The sequence below is a fragment of the Pseudorca crassidens genome, chromosome 3 (genome assembly GCF_039906515.1).
Source record: "Pseudorca crassidens isolate mPseCra1 chromosome 3, mPseCra1.hap1, whole genome shotgun sequence".
Lineage (NCBI taxonomy): Eukaryota > Metazoa > Chordata > Mammalia > Artiodactyla > Delphinidae > Pseudorca > Pseudorca crassidens.
In genome coordinates this window covers 122,851,718-122,875,090 of record NC_090298.1, presented here as the reverse complement: position 1 = coordinate 122,875,090, position 23,373 = coordinate 122,851,718, and the positions used below count along the sequence as shown (strand labels likewise).

Here is a 23,373-nt window from a genome sequence, read left to right as displayed (position 1 = left end):
ACAATGTCTAGACTACTATTAAAGTCTAAAAGGCTACTCATTGTAAAACTGAAGAAAAATACTCTCTAAAACGCAAAGTAATGTTCCCAAATAAACCTGTAAGACTAGTAACCTTCTCTTAAGGTCAGAATCAGGAATGAACCGTTCATCACGAAAACTGAACGACCCTGGCAATGCACTTTGATCACTCATTACTGAAGTGTACACGTGGGGTTTAAAGGATTTGAGATACATCCCTGAAATAAGACTTTATTCCTACCAGAGTAAGAATTTTTGTGACCATTCAGAATCTAAAAAACATGACTTTTTCTTTTTCCCTGAAAACTTAAGTAACAATACCCGTTTTCCTTATACAATTTCATCTGGTGCTCTAGACAATACTAGAGTCCTCATAACTTATTCTGCTCTTTTTCATTCTCAAAGACTGACAGTGGCACAATTCAGAATGGGAGCTGAACATCTGACATGACATTTTTCCCACCCAGAAACATTAAAAAAAAAAAAAAGTATCAAATACACGCAAAGCTCAGTACCTCGTTTTCCTTAAAAACCACTGACTAAAGATTTTTCTCTCCAAGAAACTTAATTACAAATTCCAGAGGCAGGGAAAAACCAAGGCAAGAAAGGTCACTGCCATCCTTAGGGCGATGGCGTGAGCAGACAAACAGAAGGAAGAGGAATGGAAGAGTGCACCGAGTCTGGCTGCCTGGGTTCAAGCCACTTCCTGGAGCCACGATTCCACCAAACCGAGCCGGTTCTACTTCCCCAACCTCTACGAGGCTCAGTTTCCTCACCTGTAAGATGGGCAAGTCACTTAACTGAAGCTGGCTCTTGCACTGGGGCCTGCAAAATGAGAACAGCAACTACTCCAAAGGATGGGTGTGAGGATCACAAGAGACAAGTCTAAGGAAAGGGTCCTCTGGCCCCTGGAAGCACCTAACAAACGGCTGCTGCTATTGTTACTACTCACAAATACGGGGTAAGAAACCAAAGGATACGAGAAAGGAAGGCCGCACGAAGTTAATGAAAAGCAAGCAACGTGGGGAAGAAAGAACAGGGCAGACGTGGGGACCCCAAAGGGCGGCGGAGGGCGTGGAGAAGACCGAGCCGGGGAGTTGGCTGAGGCGTGGAAGGCTTCCGGGAAGAAAACTGGGCCCCCGCCGGCGTCGCGCCGGGAGCAAGGCTGAGGCGGCCCGCGCCTGAGGCGGGGCCCCAAAGCGAGAACGCCGGGTCCGGCCCAAGGGCCGCAGGCCGCGAAGGGCGCCGGGGCCCCGCGAAAACCGCAGGAAGCGCCCCGAGAACGTGCAGGAGGCCGCGACCCAGCCCCGGCCCGGCTCCCTCATTCAAGCCGCCTTCCCTTCCCCCTTCTCCAATCCCATGCGGTCCTGGCCCCCAGCCACCGCGCGTCTTCGGCCCACCCTCCACCCCGGCCCTCCGCGCGGCGGGCCGAGCCCCTGGGACGCCGGAGCGCCAAGATGTAAGGTAGAGCAGCGCCCTTACCTGAGCTCCCCCGGGTTGAATCGCTCACCGTCCCCCCCGTCCCCGCCACGCTCCGCCATTACAGAGGGCCGCGTTCTTCCACCCGCCGCCTCAGCGTTCCCTATTGGCCGGGCGGATCGTCAATCTCGCGCGAGAGAGGCGGAGATAGCAGAGATCTGTGAAATGACTGGTCAGACTTTCTATCAATCCTCGAGCTGAGGATGGTATCTGCCTTATTATTGGTGAAAGGGCCCGCCGACTTTGAAAGCGGTATGGAGACAGCCAGTTGATTGGTCGCTCGGAGGCTTTATGGTAAACGAGACTTCAGCAACGGGGAACTGCCGGCGCCCTCTCGCGGTAAGTGAAACTGGGTCCTCCCACGTACTCCTGGGCCTGCGGTAGCCACGTGTCTGCCGGCTTCCAGAAAAGTCAGTTGTGGAGCCATATTGGCCTCATACTGGACATATTGGCTCGGGTGGAGACCATTTCCATTGCGTGAGCCAATCAAAAATCGACCTGGGTCGCCGGTAAACCAATCACAGAGTTGCTGTGGAAATGAGCCATTTCCCAGCTTTTCAGAATCAGGAGTCTTAAGGCACCACTGGATTATACCCGTGTTATTAAATAATATATTACTAACTACAAGAATACCTCAAATTGTATTAAATAATTAGTCGCAGGCTAAGAAGTGTTGTAAGTTGCTGTATTAAGTAAGTTGCAGGAGGCAAGCCTCAGGCAATTTACAGTTTAAACCATCTGTCCTTCAATTTCAAAATACACTTGTCTGAAATTAGCATACCCTGATACCCAGAAGGAATTCTGAATATTTACTTGTCTTTTTATTAAAAAAACAAAACAAAACAAAACTTTAGGCACTGGAGTTTCAAAGTCATGATGAAGATGAATTCTACCATTAAGGAACTCAAAATATTAAACTAATAATAGATATATTTTACTCAGACCTAAGCATATATACCAAGCACTGTCCTAATTACTTTCCATGTATTATCTGTTTTAGGCCTCATAAAAAGGCCTTATAAGAGGTGAGTACTATGAATAGCCACAGTTTATAGATGAGACTGAGGCAGAGAGAAGTTAAGTAACTTGGCCAAGTTTACACAGCTAATAAATGGCAGAGCCTGGCCTTAAACCTGAGACAGTATATCAGCAAATCTCCATTGCTAAACACCGTGATCCAAGAAAAACTGAAAACATACATGTACACAAAAACTTGTACAAAAATATTCATAGCAGCATTATTCATAATAGCTAAAATGTCCAAGCAATTGGTGAATCGATTTAAAAATAATGGTATATTTATACAAAGGGATATTATTCAGCCATAAAAAATAATTAAGTACTGATACATGCTACAACATGGATGAACCTTGAAAACGTTATGCTAGGTGAAAGAAGCCAGACACCAAAGGCTACATATCATATTGAGGCAAGAGATAGGTGGGCCCCCCTGCAGGGTAAACAACTGGAGTTTCTGTCCACAGGGAACGAACTCCAGTTGCTTACCCTGGGCAGGGTGGGTGGCCAACTATGTCCTGCCTCAATCTTGGCTGATAGAGTTGTGCCCTCGTGGTAGTTTACAATCACTTATGTGGGGTATTTCTTCCGGGTTTTCTTTGGCCAATCATTTTGACTTGCCTGGTTCAGAGTCCGTATTTGGTATATCTCAGGATCTTCCCATGTGTGTGCGTGCATCTCTCAGTCAAGATGGATTCCAGCAAAGAGGCCTATGGGTATACTTGATATCATTCCCCTTTTGACCTCCAAGGAGCTTTCTAGTCGAGAAGGTCTCCTTGACTTCAAAAATGAGAAATATGTGGTCTCTTATCTTTTATCTGGGCAGGGCCCAGCCTCCTCTCTCAATTGTCCTGCTGTTGATATTTTGGAGTTTCTGTTCACAGGGAACGAACTCCAATTGCTAACCCTGGGGGGGCCCATCTACCTCCTGCCTCAATATGATTCCATTTAATGAAGTAGCCAGAATAGGCAAGTCCATAGAGATGGAAAGTAGATTTCCAGGATGGGGTGGGGAGTGACTGCTAATGGGTATGGGATTTCTTTTTGGATGATAAAAATATTCTAAAATTAGATAGCGGTGATGATTGCACAATTTGGTGACTATACTAAAACCTGTTGAATGGTACACTTTAAAGAGTGAATTTTATTGTATGTGAATTACAGTATTTCAATAAGTACCATGCTATACTGAATGTCAGTTAAATATTCAAAATCAACGAAGTATGATAAAATGTGATAAAGGCTGAACACAGTTCTGATCATGATCGTTTGGAAAAAGGAAAGTATGGTTAAAATTTCACTAAATACGTAACATTTGAACAAACTGGAGCTTGAATGAGAGTGATGGTTAGATCCCTTTTTCAACACCAGCATGTATCTCCAAGTCCTGGCAAACTATTCCAAAAATAATACTTATATAGATGGCTCAAGACAGACTAATCCCCACTGCTGGAAAACAAAACGAAACAAAGAAAACCCACCTCAAAATGGATACCTTACAGAAAGATAGTCACTGGCATATTATAAAAGATGACAACAAACTGTCAGTTTGAATGGATAGAACAATGCCTTGTGGGGCAGACATATATACATATGTAGACGTATCACACGTATTAGATATAGAGATAGAGATAGATATAATTCGATAAATATAATTAGATAGATATAGATAGATATAAAATCATTTCATTGCTTCACTACTATAGTTTACTCCCATAAACATGTCCTTGAAATTCAGGTATTTTACACTCAATAGTTATTAAAAACATAATGCAAATATGAGCTGTGTCTTCAGTGAACCATTTGATTAAATCAATGTAAAAAAAGAATTAAAGAAATTCAGTGAATCTTTTAAGAAACCAAATAGACTTCCTGTAGTCAAAGCTTGATAACTCTTAAGATACTACAGATGGGCATAGCTGTACAGAACAGAAAATCAAATACCATCTTTGCCCAATTGGCAGCAACTGAGTTATAGATCCTAACATTTAGTATATCAAAGTGAACTGAAGAGGCAGTGTTGGCTCAAAACTGATTAATATCATCAGGGCTCTAAGTCTTTGTTATGAAGTCACTCTTCAGAAGTGACTCTTGAGAAGTGTTTCCAACGCTGAGTCAGTTTTTTTTTTCTTAATAACTACCATTTTTGAACACTTACCTTAAGCCCATGGTAGGTACTTTGCATACACTATTTTTAATCCCCTGCAGGGCAGGCATACTGTCCCCATTTTACATATGGGGACACTGAGCCTCAGGGGTAAGACTCACCCAAGGTTGTATTGATAGAATCTGCTTCTGAGTTCACTCACATGATTGTTGGCATATGTCACTTCCTCGTGGGTTGTTAGACTGAGGACATACCACATGGGTCTCTTCATGGGGCTGATGACAACATGGCAGTTTGCTTCTCCCAGCATGAGCAATCTAAGAAAGAGAGGAAGAGAGAGAGACAGAGGGAGAATACCCAAGATGGAAGCCACAGACATTTTGTAACCTAATATTAGAGTGAAATTCCATCACTTCTGCCCATACTCTATTCATTAAAGCAAGTCAATACATCCAGCCCACACTTAAGGGGAGCGGATTGCACAAGAGCTGAATACCAGGAGGTGGGATCACTGGGGGCCATCTCACCTACCACACTTCCTTTCAGGTCTCAACTTACACAATTACTTCCTCCAGGAAGCATTCTTCAGAGAGAAAATCTGACCGCTAGCCACCCCCATCTAGGTAATTTCCCCTATCATATTCTCCTATAGCACACAAGATGCCTTTGTAACATTCCAAGCACTTGTTACTACCTATTGTAACATTGAGCATTATGGGTATAATGTGTTTTACATATTTTACCTTATTTCTTTTCCTGTCAACTCACTTTATTGTTTTTAATTCTGAAGTATTTTAAAGTAAATTATAAACATCATGACATTCCATCCTTCAATACATCAGTATTTATCTCTTTTTAAAAATCCCATAGTTTTCTACAGATCAAAAATAACATTTTCACTTCTAACATAATTAGCAGTAATACCAAATCCATATTCAAATTTCCCCAACTGTCGCTAAAATGTCCTTTTCAACTGGTTTGTTCTGATCCAATCAGGATCCAATTCAGAACCATACAATGCATCTGGTTGCTATGTCACTTAAGACCCTTTTAACCTAGAACAGTCCGTTTTTTCATGACACTGACTTGCTGAAGATCCCAGACCAGTTCCACCTTTTGGATCTGTCTGATTGATTCCTCTAACCCTTGTATTTTTTATAAGTTAGAAGTTAGATCTGAAGACTTGATCAGATATAAATTGAACATTTTTATCAAGAGGACTTCATAAGTAGTACTGTGTATTTCAGTTACATCATACCAGGAGACACATGAATATCTTAATTTCCCACCCTTAATCACTGACATTGGGTTAAGGTTATGACAGCTCAATCCTTACATTGTAATCAGAATGTTATCTGCACTATTAATGATTACTTTTGGACAACAGTCATAAACCAAGACCATCTCCAGCAAAATTGAACAAATGGTCACCCTACCTATCCACCATGACCTAATGGTTTAATGATTTTATCTTTTCCTGAATCAATACTTTCCTTAGGGCAAGCAAAATAATGATTTTCTAATTACATGTTACTTTCTACATTTACTAGCTAACAATTCTTCTGTAAATTAGAGATTTCCTTCAACAACAGGGGCTATTGCCCCCAAATACAGTTTCTATGCTAAAAGTGGATAAATGCTTAGTCCTTCCCCTTCATTTATTAACTTTCAAAATAAAATGATGGTTTGATAGTCATCTCAACTGGGAACAGATTCCTTTTTTCTGACTTCTTTAAGTATTATTACGGACACACGGGTTTTCAGTTATTCAATCCATTTCAATTAGCTACAATCAATAATTTTTGATGCTAGAATTTTCATACATTATCCATTTTCTTTTCACAACAATCATCTAAGTAAGGTAACATCACTGTCTCTTTTACATATCAAGAAACTGAGACAAAGAGAAGTTAGGTAACTAAGAAATTTACTAAGGTGGCTCAGATTATAACTTCAATGTGCAGTTGAATACAGACTCCAAGAGAGTAGGAATGCATTCATGTTTTTTAATCAGGTTCTCCTGAATATAGCTCAGTGCCATTTAATAAATAAGTCAATGAGTAAATTAGTTAATGATTATCATTTCTAGTTGACACCAAAAAAAAATTCTAATACCTACTAAAGACTTTCGGATAAAATAATATCTGGGATTAGCTTCAAAATAAACAAGAATGGGGAGCAGCAAGGTCAGGGAGAGAATGTGAGGGGAGGGCAGCAGGTTATAGATGAAAAAAGGTTGACTATACCTTTATAACTGTTGAAGCTGGGTGATGGGGAGATGAGGGTTTATGATACTATCCTCTCTACTTTTTTAATATTGAAATCATCCATTCATAGAGAAAATATTCTAAGCCCTTGAAACATTCAACTATAGGAAGCTGCCTAAAAGTACTTAAACTGATACACAGCAAAATGTGTCTGCTTACATTGTTAGTTTTTAGTTGCACAGTCGATGAGAAAGTAAAGGAGATGATATGAGGTACCCCAACACACGTAAAGAGTAAAAACATCTTCATAAGGGAGATTAAGGTAACAAAAATCTCATGTTTGACTTCTTAAAAATTGAGATATAATTAACTCGTTTGACCTTTTGTTGGAAAGCCAACAATGCTGTATGCTTTTTTTTTTAATGCCAAAACTTGTAGAAAATCTGATGACTACAAAAGGAAGGGGAAAAGAAACTTGTGAATCTGTCTTCTAGAAGAAAAGATATCTTCAAGAGAAGGACTTATCCAAGTTGACCAAATTGAGAAGCCAGATAAAAAGACACCAGGTCACAAAACACACTGGGGTACAAATAGATATCCATTTACAACCTTGTTTGCAAATAAACATGAAAGGAATGAGGAAAACAGGAAATTACCATTAGAACACCACAGTAATCATTGCTGCAGGCAAGATCTACTGATGAGTGCTAAAATGAGTGGGTGAAACTTTAAGGAGAAACAGGATATTGCATTACTCAAAGTATCTCCACCCCAAATTTATAAATCACTGTGGTGGTTTTAACATATGTCCACAAGTTCTTTGGTAGTCCTCCCTTCAGAAGGTGGAGTTAAGTCCCCTCTCCTTGAGTGTAAGTTAGACTTAGTGACCACCAGATACAGCTTACATTTGCAGTGGAGAAACCCAACAGACATCATCTTAACCAAGTGATGGAGATTAACATCTTCAGTGACAGCATGCACCCCTAATATGACATGATGAGAAGGGCTCTTCACCTCTGTGCTATTCTTCCGCAAAATCTGTAACCTCCATCTAAACTTGAGGAAACATTAAACAAACTCAAATTGAAGAACATTTTACAAAACACCTGATCACTATTCTTCAAAAGTGTCTAAGTCATGAAAGACAGGTAAAGACAGAAAAACTGTTTAAGGCAACAAAGGAAACATGACAACTAACTGCAATGTGGGATCTTGGCTTGCATCCCGGAACCAAAAAAGGACACTAGCGGGAAAAGCCATGGAAATCTTAATACAGTGTGTAGTTTAGTTAGTATTGTACCTCTTAGGTTTGTTTGTTTGTTCGTTTTATTTTTGTCTGCGTTGGGTCTTCATTGCTGCGTGTGGGCTTTCTCTAGTTGCTGCGAGCAGGGGCTACTCTTCATTGCGGTGCACAGGCTTCTCATTGCGGTGGCTTCTCGTTGCAGAGCACAGGCTCTAGGTGCACGGGCTTCAGTAGTTGTGGCATGCGGGCTCAGTAGTTGTGGCATGTGGGCTCAGTAGTTGTGGCTCGTGGGCTTAGCTGCTCCACAGCTTGTGGGATCTTTGCAGACCAGGGCTCAAACCTGTGTCCCCTGCATTGGCAGGCAGATTCTTAACCACTGTGCCACAAGGGAAGTCCCCTGTACCTCTTAGTTTTGATAAATGTACCATGGTTATGTTGACACTAAGGGAAGCTGGGTGCAGAGGACTTCAGTATTAACTTTGCAACTCTTCTGTAAATCCAAAATTATTTCAAAATAAAAAGTTTTTAAAATATGTTTTCAGCTTCCAGATAGCTAACTCTCAATGATGCCAAGTGCAGAGGGTGGAAACCACAGCCATATTGTGATGTATGCCTTATTATCCATCTATAAAATGAGAGAGTTGGACAAGATGCTCATCCAATGATCAGGGCAAGCAGTACACAGAAATGTCCCTAGTAAAGGCTCAGTTACCTGACTGCCAAGAGAGCACCCAAGGTACCCTTGACCTTGGGAAATACGTGTGGTTAAGGATTGTACTCCTAGCTTTACTGTTCTCCAAATATATTTTCTTGGCAAAATAAGACTAGAACCAGGGACTTCCCTGATGGCACAGTGGTTAAGAATCCACCTGCCAATGCAGGGGACACGGGTTCAATCCCTCATCCAGGAAGATCCCACATGCTGTGAAGCAGCTAAGCCCGTGCACCACAACTACTGAGCCTGCACTCTACAGCCCGCAAGCCACAACTACTGAGCCCATGTGCCACAACTACTGAAGCCTGCGCACCTAGAGTCCGTGTTCCACAACAAGAGAAGCCACCACTATGAGAAGCCCGCACTCCACAACGAAGAGTAGCCCGTGCTCACCACAACTAGAGAAAGCCCACATGCAGCAACGAAGACCCAACACAGCCAATAATAAATAAATAAATATATTTATTAAAAAAAAGACTAGAACCAAAGATCCAATTTGATAAACCAGAATGCCAATTTATTTACAGAGAATTACACCTGTCAGATGAGCCAGACATTCCTATCCTCTCTGTGGGCAGAATTACAGAGCAAGCAAAATTATCAGAAAGCAGTTCAATGTGATTGGAAGCAGAACAAGGGCAGTAAGTTATTTGATTTGAATCTTTAGTGGGATTGGGTCATGATAGTCTGAAAATTCACTATTCCAAATAGAGATATACTTTCCACTTAGAGCATCTTTGCCTACTCTTGCATTGGGAAACTCTCTGTCCCACCCAAGAACCTCTTCCTTGCATATATAGCTAAGCCTACTTCTCTAGCTAAGAGGAGATTTAAAAAGAGGTGTGTTCTTTTCTGTTCCGCTCTATAGGAAGCAAACAGAAAGGAAGTCATTTTTATTATTAACATCACTGGCTGATTCAGTCAACAAACAATAAATAATTAGTGAGCTCATGAATTTGCAGTCCTTTAAGATAATTTCATGGACCTCCTGGGATCTGCAAGCCACAGGGTAGAGTACAGTACTCTGGGATGACCATCTATGTTTCGTTTCCACAATTTTTTCCCAATAGAATACCATATAATTATTTAGGCTTCCACTTATTAAATGATAATCACATTCCCTAGGATTACCCTCATTTGGATTTGTCCTAGAATAATCAACCACTCATTTGCAATCCCTTGGTTTATTAACATAAGTGTCTATACCTAAGTCCATTGTATTATATATGCATTTTACTAGTTTAACTCCAAGAAACTCTGGATTTGTTCCAAAATACTCAATGACACATTTATAATTTCTTGGTTCATTAATATAAACTGTTAATCAAATGCATTGTTTAAAGTAACTGCTATTTATCTTACTAAATTGGTGAGGCATTTCTCTTTCCTTCTTTTAGCAACAACAATTATGTCTTTCGGGGTTCATTCCAGCTCTAAAATCATACTATTAAAATTTTTCTGTTTTTCTTTTTTTTTTTTGCGGTACGCGGGCCTCTCACTGCTGTGGCCTCTCCTGTTGCGGAGCACAGGCTCCGGACGCGCAGGCTCAGCGGCCATGGCTCACGGGCCCAGCCGCTCTGCGGCATGTGGGATCTTCCCGGACCGGGGCACGAACCCGTGTCCCCTGCATCGGTAGGCAGACTCTCAACCACTGCACCACCAGGGAAGTCCCAATTTTTCTGTTTTTCAAAATTAAAACAACATCATCTCAGGAATCATCACATAATGGTTATTTTTTTAATTAGGAAGTTACGGATTTTTTTTTTTTTTTTTTTTTTGCGGTATGCGGGCCTCTCACTGTTGTGGCCTCTCCCGTTGCGGAGCACAGGCTCCAGACGGACAGGTTCAGCGGCCACGGCTCACGGGCCTAGCCGCTCCACGGCATATGGGATCTTTCCAGACCGGGGCACGAACCCATGTCCCCTGCATCAGCAGGCGGACTCTCAACCACTGCGCCACCAGGGAAGCCCCGGATTTTTTTTATTTTAAGAGTCGTTATGATTGAAAGTGGTGAAAGGACAGCTCTAAAAGATAACATTATTTTTAAAAGACTTTAATTAGCTAGCTAAAACAACAAATACTTTCCCTACACATAGTAAAATGAATGGGTTTACTGTCCAAGGAAGAGGTGTGTCCCTAAAGCAATCCTGGGACCCAAGGGAAAGGGTTCAAGTTGGCTAAAGAGCATTCTTAGTCTTTGTTTTTTTTCATAAAAGTAATATTTAAGACTCTATTATAATGCAATTGTTTTAAATACTGTCATGCACAATTTCCCCAAATTGCCAACTTGAGAAGTTACAAAAGGAGTTAATTGGAAAGCTAAAAAGAATCTTTGAGATCATCTAGTCCAACATTCTTTGCACAAATTTGATGAGGAAGCAGAGACCCTGAGAGTTTGATTATTAACTTTCTCACAGTCACATATCCAGTTAGTGGCAAAAACAGGACTAGAACCCAAGTCTTGACAACATTGTGCTTCCTCAGTTCAATTTGAAAGCTCTGTCTCTTAAAATTTACAAAACTCAACATCTGTAGTGTATCATTAAGCACCACACCAGTCTCAGGACAAAGTAAAGTAATAATTTGTTATTGCTGTAGCAATAACTCCATCTTAGAAGTTACATGAACTCCTCTCCATTACAAAAACATATCAGACCAAGTGTTCTAATTTCGAATTCAGAAGATAATTCATTTGTCGATCTGGCAAATCCATTCATTTGTCCATTTGGCAAACATTTGATGAACACTTACTGTGTGCCAGGAACTATCACAGTTGCTAAAGAAACAAGACTCGCTGTCCATGGAGTACACAGCCTAGAAGAGGAAGTAGATAAACCAAATCATAGCCATGGCAAATGACTAGTGTTGACTAAGCGATTACCACATGCAAGCATTTTATACGGAACTTCCCAGTTAAGTCCTCATGACAGTCATATGCGGCAACAATTTATCCCCACTTCACAGATGAGGTAGCTGAGAATTAGAAAGGTTCATCGAGTTGCCCAAACTCATACAGTTTAAATGGTGTAGTCAGGTAATTCCACACTATTGCATTTGCCCTGAATCTTTATGCCATACTGCTGGGAATTCAGGCAGAAACACAGAAGCAGGGGCTCTGATTGGAGGGAAAGTCCACTGTGAAGATGGAAACTGAGGAAGCAAACAAGGACCAGGAAAGGATGCATTAAGGGATAGCATTTTGGAAGCAATTTTAGGAACTAAAGCACTGATGTACAGGGGAGTGGCAGGAGATGAACTAGAAAGGTGGGTGAGGTTATATTTATTCCATAGGTAATAAGTTTTGTGGGGTTTTTTTGCGGTACGCGGGCCTCTCACTGCTGTGGCCTCTCCCGTTGCGGAGCACAGGCTCCGGACGCGCAGGCTCAGCGGCCATGGCCCACGGGTCCAGCTGCTCTGCGGCATGTGGGATCCTCCTGGACCAGGGCACGAACCCGCGTCCCCTGCCTCAGCAGGCGGACCCTCAACCACTGCGCCACCAGGGAAGCCCGGTAATAAGTTTTTATTCAGGGGTTTCAAGTACGGAAGTGACAGGATCAGATTTGCTGACTACAGTCAGTATGATGAGTTAGAAAAGAGTTAAGTTTGCAGTCAGGGAGACAGTAGAAATTGTTGTGATTGACCATAATGAGACTTTGAGCTAAGACAATGACAGCAAGACTGGAGAAGAGGGGACAGGTTCAGGAGCTTTTTTTTTTTTTTTTTTCTGATTAGAAGTTATTTGATTTGAGTTGGTCAAAGACCAGAGATATGAAATGTTGCAAATACATCATCAAAGATAAGCTCTAAACAAACGGTTAAGTGTAACTGTGAATTTGTCATCTTTTATAGATTCGTCCTTATTACATGTAAGTGTGTATATATATATATGTATATAACTTTTCAGAAATATATTTTGTAAAACAGGATGGAATCACCTGTAATTAAACAAGGAGGTTGCAGGTGTAATATCAAAAGAGAAGACTTTAGAAACTTTTAGCTATTTGTCCACTTTTCTGCAAGTAGCCCTTGCTTGAAATATTGGCACATTCCATTTGGAACCTACTTCTATTCTCTTTCTTCCACTCAGGTGGAAACAAAGTGAGGGGTTTTTTTGTTTTGTTTTTTCCTTTTTCTTTTTTTTTTTGCCGCACCTGTGCATCTTGAGGGATCTCAGTTCCCGGACCAGGGATTGAACCCTGGCCACCGCAGTGAAAGTGCCAAATCCTAACCACTAGACCACCAGGGAACTCCCGAGGGTTCTTAAATCTCAATGAGATTATGATGATTGTTGAAACGCAAAATGGTCAGTTATACAAGCCTCAGCCCCCGAATATCCGCGTTGCTGAAGCTAATGGCTAAGTGAAGACAATTTAAGAGAAGGGAAGGCAGCAAAGTGACACATGTTGAAGGGAAATGACTAGCTTTCATACCTAATCTATTACTTCACCCCTTATGTCAAAGGCCATGCCGACAGTCTCCCTTCGCCGGCGCTGTTTTCCGCCAGCCCTCTTTCATGCCTGACCTCGCGAGATGCACATGTGCTCTACCTCCTCCGGGGCACCTCACCTGACAGATTGCTGGTTCCCCGCACTGCCCCAGAGCAGGAGCTATTTAAAAGGTAGGATCAACAAAACTAGGTGAGTGATTGGATTTGAGTGTGGGACAGGTGGGGAATTTTAGGCCACATTAAGATTTCTAACTGGGGCAGCCTGGGTTACATAGGGATAACTTCTCCAACCTTAAAGATCAAGTATATAGTTATAGTCACAGACATAAATTCTAAATAGACTTGCTGGGTTTGGACTCTCTGTATCATATTCAAATTTCCTTGTTTACCAGATACTGTAGGACTTTTAGAACGAAACAGAAACAGAGGAATGTGGAAATTAAATGGTTTACCCACAGCCCAGTTACTTGCATCAGAACATCAAAACTTCATGAGATTTGAATTAGGAAGTTTCCAGAACTAACATGAAAGGTCACAGGTCCCTTTATACAGAAGAACTTGTTAGGCCAAAGTAATCATACTAAAAAGTAAATAATAAAGCAAATCACTTTTAGTGGAATTCACTATTAGTGAAATGACACATTCATTCCTAGCCTTTCTAACTTATACATTTCTACACTTGTAAATGGAAACAGTATAACGAGACCCAGCTCCTGCCCTCAAGGAGCTTATGGTCTAGTTTAGGAAGACTAAGAAGCAAAAACTGCAGCACAGATGATAAAATTTCCAACAGGATTAGCTCAGATGCTGGGAATCCCAGAAGAGGGTAAGGAGACCCAGCCCTGCGGGCAGTGGCCCCTCCCCGCTGAGGTCAGGCCGCCTACCCTGTAGGAAGCATGTGATTGTATTAGGCACAGACAATGTGGTGAGCATTTCAGGTAGCAGCAAAGCATGGGATGGAAGAAGGACATTTTGACTCACCCCACCATTTTGTTCCAGGGGATGTTTCAATGCTGCAATACCAAGAAGTAAGCAAGCAATATCGAAGGACTGCTGCAGCTTCTGTGTCACAGGTTGCCTGGGTTTGAATCCTGGATCTGCCTTTTACCTGCTGCATAATTTGGGACAATTTATTTCCACTCCTTGTGCCAAAGTTTCCCCATCTTAAAATGGGAATAATAATTGTATCTCCGCAGAGTTTCTGTGGGGGTTAAATGAATGTAAGCCCATTTAAAGTGTTTAGAACAGCGCTCATAGTAAGTGCTCAATAAAAATTAGCTATTACCATTTCTATAAATATAATATTTTTTCTTATTATTTGACCTCCTCTTGCTGTCTTTATCTCTCATGTCTGAATCTTTCTCTCTGTTTTACCTGGCTCTCTCTGTTGCATATACTGCTCTCAATTTTCTCATAGGTTAGCTAAGTAATAAATACAAAGTATCAGTCTGATGTCCAATTCATAATGGATATTTCTGGTAAAAATAACCAATACAAATTGAAACTGAAAATAGCTATCATTGCATGTAGTAAAATGTGATATTGACTAAAAATTGACTGAAGATCAAATCTTAAAGTGCAAATATGCAAAATTTGAGCCAGCAAAGTTGAGCCTGGTAGAAATAACAGTCATTGAAGAAACTTCACACAACTATGTAACAATTGATAAAATTTGATGCAGACAGAACTGCTGGATGACTCAAATCTTCACTCTGAAATTTAAATGAAGAACTAATTCTGTCAGAAATAACCCTGGTAGAGCAGTGGTTAAAAATCCGCCTGCCAACGCATGGGACACAGGTTCAATCCCTTGTCCAGGAAGATCCCACGTGCCGTGGAGCAACTAAACCCGTGCACCACAACCCGTGCGCCTGCGTGCCACAACTACTGAACCTGCACTCTAGAGCCTCTGAGCCATAACTACTGAAGCCCGCGCGCCTAGAGCCCGTGCTCCGCAACAGGAGAAGCCACCGCAGTGAGAAGCCCGCGCACTGCAACGAAGAGTAGTAGTAGTAGTGGGGGAAGAGTAGCCCCCACTCGCAGCAACTAGAGAAAACCCGTGTGCAGCAATGAAGACCCGATGCAGCCAAAAATAAATAAATAATTTTTTAAAAAAAGAAACTTTAGTAAATAAAAAAATAGCAAAAAATGAAAAAATACTGTCTAATACGGAAAACTGATCCAGAAAAGTATTGGTGTTTTGGGGGAGGATTATTTATTGGGGTTTATGATTTATTGGACTTTGATCCTGAAAATGCTTTCTCAATGAACCTGTAACAGTGTTGGTATAATTTTGATTCAATGTCAAAAATGCCATTAGGGTCCAAAAAATTAGGGTCAGGATGGGGGTATGGATCAAGGGGTGTACGTGTGTGTGTTTGTGTGCACAAGTGTGTAGAAGTTAGGGAAAAACAAAAGGCAGCATGGCCTCAGAAATGGAGTGGCATGCAGATTATCCCCCATGCTATTAGTAATCTCCTGTTAACCTAACTGATGGGCCAGAGACAGAGTAGTGCACAGGCTTCAGGATCAGGCAGACTTGGGTTAAAAAAGGGTTCCATCACTCACTAGCTGTCACCCTGCAAAAGTCACCACCTCCCCGAGCCTCAGCTTCATCTGAAAGCAAGAATGGCAATAGTACTCACCTCGTAAGGTTATCATGAGGACCCCTTGAGACAATGCCCCTGGCAGGTACCTGGCTTTCAGTCTGCCCTTGGAAGAGATGTTAGCCACCATTACTTGTTATTGTTCTACTTTTTCAGTGTGTCTGTGCTCCCGGAAGTTACTCATACAGCTGGCAGCCAGCTAGATGAATAACTTCTTCTGAATAGGGTCTTCATATCATATTTCTTTACTCACCCTCCCCAGCCCAGTTTCCAGGACCCCAACACAATGCCATGCTTATCATATGATCCCAGTGATTTTTAGCTGTATGTTGAGTGCATATTAAAGAAAGAGAGAAATGAAAGGGGAGAAAGAAAGGGAGTTGGGGGTCAGGGCTGTTAGACATATGCGGTGCATCAAAGGACCGCCAGACAGCTGGTGAGCAGGGGAACACTCCTAGGTGCTAGGTACTAATTAGCTGACAGGTGGGTCAAGGGTTGGAAAAGGCGGGAAACAGTACGTTGTTTACTTCCCAGAATGAGAGGCTGCCCCGAGGCCAGGTTCCCTAACATCGCCACTCCTCCTGGCTCAATTGGTACAAGTGAAGACTATGCTCCTCTCCACCTTGAAGAAGCCCTGGGCTGAGTGAAGAGGAGCTTTGCAGACAGATTGGATACCTAAACTTACAAGAAAGGCTCTGGGCCACTTTGGCCTCAGCTAGCACTCCACTTCCTCTGGTCACATCTTCCCTGACACTAAAATACAGCTTAGAAAGACAGCTTAGTGCCCTTACAGTCACTGTAGCTTCCTCAAGCTGCAGCCCCCTCTCTCTTTGATGAGCCTGCGGGGCTGTAATTCTCATCCCCTGACATTTATGGGAGGCTGCGTATTAGCAAAAGGCTTTACAGCCATTTTTATGAGGGCTGCCTCCCTGAGACCTGTCAGGTAAGCAGAAGGAGAGAGCAAGGGCTGGCGAGTAATGGTCCTCGCCCCCCGGCCCGCAAAGAGCCCAGATTGGAGCCTTGCAGGTGCCACATTTCTTCAATCGCGTGTCATGGCTGATCGGCTTGCCCTCGTAGCCTTGGCAGCTGTCAGTCATCCTCTGCCACGTCTGACTCATCAGTGGGTCCTGAAGGTGCAGCTCCCAAAGGCATCTTCTGTCCATCCATTTCTGCCCATGTCCACGGCACCACTCTGGTCCAGCCTACCTCCAACACAGCCCCTGCCTGGCTCTGCCTCCTAGGCTTGTCCCCTGCCCTACCTTCCATGATCCACACAGGAGACAGAGTGATCCTCTAGATGTTTACTTATTTCTTTCATGTACGCACCTGTAAACTTTCTGATACTTCTGGGAAAATCTTTATGGAAATCATACAGCGAAAATGTCCTACTGAAAGAATAATCTCTTTTAACTTTTATTTATTTATATTTTTGGCCGTGCTGGGTCTTTGATGCTGTATGCGGGCTCAGTAGTTGCAGGGGCTTAGTCGCAGCATGTGGGATCTTAGTTCCCCGACCAGGGATCGAACCTGGGCCCCCTGCACTGGGAGTGCAGAATCTTAACTGCTGGACCACCAGGGAAGTCCCAGAATAATCTTTTAAAAACAAAAATAGCGACCTTTCAACAGCTTCCTCTATTGGGTCAGATTTATTCAGAAGAAAATCTAAGTTCCTTCGCAGACTGCAGGGTCCCTGCATGACCCGGCCCCTACCCGCCCCTCTGGCCTTCCCTCCACACTGGTCCCTGCTCCCACGCCAGGTTCAGGGACCCACTTCTCAATCTGCCCACAGAGCCCTGGGCTCTGCTCTCAGCTCAGCTGAGTTTGTCTCAACCTCCCAGTCTCAGCTCACGTGTCACCTCCCAGCCCCCGAGTCTTAAATTGCCTGTTAAGTGCTTTCAGAGCCATCTGAACAAACTTTAAATGTTTCTTATTTGTTGACTTACACATAGTCTGTCTCATTTGCTAGAATGTACATCCCAGGAGAACAGGGATATGTATTTTTTACCGTTGCACTAATGCTTAGCACAGCACCTGCACAGGGTATAGGCAAAGTATACTTATACACAGTAAATGTGTGTTTGAAAATCAAATGAAGGAATGAAGCAATCCACAGACACCGTTCTCCATCTCGAACCCCCTGCTAGTCTTCATCATAATCAGTAGAGGGCAGCAAAGACCCTAAGTTATCTAATTTCTGGGGTTTCCTCCAGAAACTTTTGAAAACTTATTCCCCTTTGCCAAATAGCAGCGTCGTGTTTATCAGGAATTTCAGGGCAATGTCTTGCCTTAAAATTTCTTTCTTCTCCTTATTCCTGAAGCCTTCTCCTCTCTGAGTCATTTACAGGTTCTTTGTTTTGTTTGTTTGTTTAAGATTCCAGGGACAGTGCTCCTTAGGAGATGATAGCAGATGTTGTATTGACTAAGCCAAAAAGAAACCCAATGGCCTGGAGCCTGTACCTCCCTGCCAGACAAGTTAGTGTGGCAAAAAAGATGCCTCTGTCATCACCGACAGCTGTTCGGGACATAAGGATTTACGGCACTCCCTTATGGTGTTTGGGGAGGAGCAGGTACCAGCCAGGCAGCTGTTGTTTATGTTTTGAGCATTTGTAAGAGCAAGTTGTGTGTGTGTTTCTAGTTCTGTCTCCTGCTTGGATCTGTTTCTGCTTATTCCATCTTCCCTTTTCTTTTTAACAATCCCCCACCCAGGGCAGGAACCTCGGCATCTCCTGCCTTTGTGGGCTCCTTCACCAAGAATGCACCCTGAATCCAGGTAATCAGCAGTAGAATCAGCATCCACAGAATCCCAGGATGGTGTTTTCATTTGATCTCTGCCCTACAAATACTTACTGAGCCCTGTGACTTACCAAGCCTGGGTGTGTGCTCTCTGGGTACAGATGCTCCATTTGATTGAAAGAACAGTTACTAGAATCAAAAGGGAGGCAGAGTTTCTCAACCTTAGTGCTATTGACACTTTGGATGAGATCATTCTTTGTTGTGAGAACATTCTAGGATTTTAGCAACATCCCTGGCCTCTCCCCATTAGATACAGGTAGTACTCATCCCCTAAGTTGTGATGACCAAAAATGTTTTCAGACATTGCAAAATGTCCCCGAGGGGCAAATTCCCACTCCCCAATCTTTTTTGTTTTTTTAATTGTATTTATTTATTTAATTTTGGCTGCGTTGGGTCTTCATTGCTGCACGCGGGCTTTTCTCTAGTTGCAGCGAGCGGGGGCTACTCTTCGTTGAGGTGTGCGGGCTTCTCATTGCGGTGGCTTCTCTTGTTGCGGAGCACGGGCCCTAGGCTTGCAGGCTTCAGTAGTTGTGGCGCACGGGCTCAGTAGTTGTGGCTTGCAGGCTCAGGAGTTGTGGCGCACAGGCTTCAGTAGTTGTGGTGAGCAGGCTCAGTAGTTGTGGCACACGGGCTTAGTTGCTCTGCAGCATGTGGGATCTTCCCGGACCAAGGCTTGAACCCATGTCCCTTGCATTGGCAGGCGGATTCTTAACCACTGCACCACCAGGGAAGTCCCTACCCCTCAATCTTGAAAGCCATTCTTTTAAGGATCATGGTGGAAATCTTTTGGGGTGTCTTTCCAGCCTGAGTCAATGACCCCTTTTTCTCCTAGTTCTGCTCCTCACTATCCCATGCTTGTGTGTTGTGACCTGAAGCCTATGGACCGGGCAGATTGGACATCTGACCCAACTTAGGTCTCTCAGCTTCTTTCCTTTGGGAATTTGAAACTAGGACCCAGGGACTGAGTACCAGCTGGGTTCTTCAGGGGGACAAAACTTAAACGCAAATTTAGAAGATGTGGGCGGATGTATGATAATGTGGGGAACGTGAAGCAGAGATATACTACTGCAGAGATAAGAATGAAATAAACTACGGGGATGGGGAATAAATTAGGAGGTAGGGATTAACATATACACACTACTATATATAAAATAGATAACCAACAAGGACCTACTGTATACAGGGAACTATACTCAATATTTTGTAATAACCTAAAATGGAAAAGAACCTGAAAAAGAATAGTAATAAAATAGTAACTAAATCATTGTGCTGTACACCTGAAACTAACACAACACTGTAAATCAACTATACTTCAAAAAAAAATGCAATAAACTACGGAGAAACACAGAGGAAGAGGCAGACAGAAGTCACCTCAGTGACTGGTTCCTTTCTGGTTCCAGTACTTCCTGCCTTGGGTAGGAAAGACACTGATAACTAATTCCTCTTTTGTGCTAGGAGAGTTTTTGTTTGCTTTTTTCTGAGTCCTAACTGGTACATTCTCTCTAGCCTGGAAGTGAAATCATAACCAGAAAACATCAGGGATCTAGGCAGTTTAGGGAACTGTTTCTAACCCTCAGGGCAGTTCCACCCACCTCTGCAGATGCGCGCCATTCTCCTTTCTCTACCAAATGGCTTCCTCACCCTCTCTATAGAATTTTTCTTGTCATAACCTTAGCTTGTACATGGCCTGGTGTGTCATGGCCTCAGCTCAACTTCTGGTTTGCTGTCCATTCACTAACAGCAAACCCAGGCTGGGTTTCTTGGCTCAGATTTCTGAGCAAGAGAGTCTGATTGGCTCATGTGGTAAAACACTATTGGCTGCCCATCCCACAATCATCCCTCCCAATCAGTTTTGTTCAGGTGAACAACCCAAGGTGATGAACCAGAATTGGTTTGTTAAGGGCAATGAGACGTAAAAGGAATCTTCTTGGGAGGCTTATGGAAAGAATTTTATCCTTGATACAAGAAGGCAAAGCCCAAGGAGGAGCTAGTCCATCCCCTTCCTGCCTACTTTGGATATGTCATGTGAGGACATGATATATGAAGCCATGGCAGCCATTTTGCAACCATGAAGTAAAGCCAAGAGACTTAGAGAGGAACTGGCAGAATCGGGCTACAAAGCCTTGAGCTGACAAATTAACCAACCCCAGAGCCATGTACCTTTAAACTTCTTGTTACATGAGCTAATTAGGTATCCTTACAGTTTAAGCTACTTTGACTCCAGTATCCTGTTACATGAAGCCAAAAGGATCCTGACCGATACAGTATAGCTCATCTTTTCAGGCCAGGTCACTCAGGTTCCAGGTCACTAGCAGGCTATCCTGTCGCACACCTACCTCCAATCCATGTGTTTATTCCCCTGCCCCAAACTTTTATTATGAAAATTCTTACACCTACAGAAAAGTTGAGGAAATAATACAGTGAACACTGAAATACCCCTCACCTAGATTGTTAACATATGCAGCTAAATGCTGTATATGTTCATTGTATAATATTCATATATATATGAGGTTATTTTTTTCACTGAACCATTTGAAAGTAAGAGAGTTTATGAAGCTTCACCCCAAAGTACTTCAGCATTTATCTCCTAAGAAACAAGAACATTTTCCTATATAACCAAACAGTCATTATAGTAGATTTAATACTGATTATTCTCTAATGTAAAAATCTTACTAAATTCTTCAGTTTTCTCAGTAATGTCCTTTAGAGCATTTTTTCTTTGGTTTGTTTGGTCCAGTCTCCTTTATTCTAAAACAGCTCTTCTGCTTTTTTTTTTTTTTGGTCTTTCCTGTCACTTTCAGGCCAGTTGTTTTTATCTGGTTGTTTCTTCAGAATTAGATTTCGTTAAAGATTTCTAGCAAAAACTCTACAGAGGTGATGTTGGGTCCTTCTTAGCACATCACAAGAGGCACAGGGAGCCACTGTGTCCTATTATTGGTCGTGCTAAGTTTAATCAGTTGATTAAGATGCTATCTGCTAGAATGCTCCATTATAAAGAGTTTGAAAAGATGTCTTTACAATTAATAAGTAATCTGTGGGATAGTACTTTGAGAATATCTTGTTCCCCAACGACTTTCACCCAAAGTTTTAGCAGCCATTAGTAAACCTTGCCTGAATCAACTATGTGATTACAAAGATCACATTTTTTTGATTTTATCATTTCCTCTCTACATTTATTAGGTGGCATTCTACTGCTTAAGGAAAAGAGCTTTCTCTTCCCTCACACTCACTTTTTAATTTTCTTGAGTATTATTGTGAACTCAGATCTTTCATTACCACTCATTTTCTTTTCAATTTTCAATTTGTCCCAAATTTGGCCCCTTCAAGGTGGGAGCCCCTTCCAGCTGGTCTCTGTCCTTCAGACATAACCCCATCATTGTTTGAGCACTTCTTTGCTCTCTAGCAGAGGAAAGCCCAAGCGCATTTTGTACTTTCCTTTGATTCAGACCTAGAATCAGCCATTTCCCCAAGATAACTTGATTACTTTTAGTGAGAAGTAGTTCATAGAAAGCAAAAACTGGGTGGTAAGAGTGCTCATTGCTATCGGGATGTCATTGTGTCTAGGTCCTTTCAGTGGACAGAGCCAGGAAGTATGTTTGATTTTAAATCATAGATTTATCTTGATCCCCCAACTCCAGTCCAACACCACAGGATTCTTCCTCTTTCCCTCCCAGTGCATATTTTTTATCTCTTTTCTCCCACAGTGAAAACCTGGTTTTCAATCCAACATCAATATATTTACTCATTTGCTCCTCCTCACAATACACCCAATAGTATCAGAATTACTGTATCAGTACCACTACCAAGAACAAATCTACTAATAAAGTTCCAGATTGTTTGCAGTGCTTTTTTTTTAATCCCTAGAATATAGCCCACTAAAGGTAAAAAGATCTGTTAAAAAAACTTTTAACCTCAAAATAGGTTCATTTGTTTCTCTTTATATTCAGTGTTAGAGTTTTCCTTTCCTTGTTGACGTAATTTTTTTCTTTGTGATAGTGGGCTTCTTAATTTTTTTCCAGTTTTATTGAGATATAACTGCTATATAAGATTTGTAAGTTTAAGGTATACAACATAATGATTTGGCACATGTATATATTGATACAATTACCAAAGTTTAGTTAACATCCATGACAAAAATATGGAATGCTTCACAAATTTGCAGGTCATCCTTGTTGAGGGGCCATGCTAATCTTCTCTGTATCATTTCAATTTAGTATACATGCTGCCAAAGCAAGAGCTAATTTAATTTTTTGAATATGTAAAACAGTAGCATAGTTAAAAAGTCAAAACTATATAAAATGTAACTCAGAGTAGTTTTCTTCAATCCCTGTGTGTAAGTTTCTGGTTTATCCTTTCTTAATTGCAAAAATAAGCAAATAATATATATGTATATGTGCATGCATATACATATATCCTCATTTTTGCCTTTTTTATTCAAATAGTAGTATACCGCATATACTCTTTTGCACGTTATTGTTTTCACTTCATATTGTTTTATGTTATACAAATGCAAGTGTTTTATAGCACTGGTGTTTCACTTATTTGTTCTCTCAAATGTATTTGGTATTTAGGAAGTTTTTATTTTAATGGTTACTTTTATAATAAAACTAAAATAAACTCCATCCTCCCATCTTATTTTTGTTATTTTCTATTGGTTCCTCAACAATATTAAAATTAATTAATAATTTCTTCTATCCTCTCTTATCCCTATCCAGCAGTATCTCATTTGAATAAATATCCT

At 41.8% G+C, this 23,373-nt stretch overlaps 1 protein-coding gene, 1 long non-coding RNA gene and 1 other non-coding gene across 13 annotated transcripts in view; 1 reads left to right on the top strand and 2 right to left on the bottom strand.

Moving 5' to 3' along the window:
- Window positions 1–1,630, bottom strand: part of TCERG1 (transcription elongation regulator 1) — a 60,131-nt gene extending 58,501 nt beyond the window's left edge. For all 11 annotated transcript variants that reach the window (XR_010942166.1, XM_067732153.1, XM_067732154.1 and 8 more), the window contains exon 1: window positions 1,501–1,630. Coding sequence is in view for 10 of the 11 variants with exons in the window: in XM_067732153.1 (XP_067588254.1) it covers window positions 1,501–1,559 (59 nt within the window). In the remaining variant the exon portion in view is untranslated. The remainder of the gene's footprint in view (window positions 1–1,500) is intronic.
- Window positions 1,213–14,522, top strand: LOC137221839 (uncharacterized). Its single transcript, XR_010942167.1, has 3 exons — window positions 1,213–1,836; window positions 13,248–13,404; window positions 14,233–14,522. It is a non-coding gene; the product is annotated as an uncharacterized lncRNA (long non-coding RNA).
- An 8,242-nt stretch (window positions 14,523–22,764) lies between these two features.
- On the bottom strand, window positions 22,765–22,866 carry LOC137222819 (U6 spliceosomal RNA). Its single transcript, XR_010942610.1, has one exon. It is a non-coding gene; the product is annotated as a U6 spliceosomal RNA (small nuclear RNA).
- Between the last annotated feature and the right edge of the window lie 507 nt (window positions 22,867–23,373).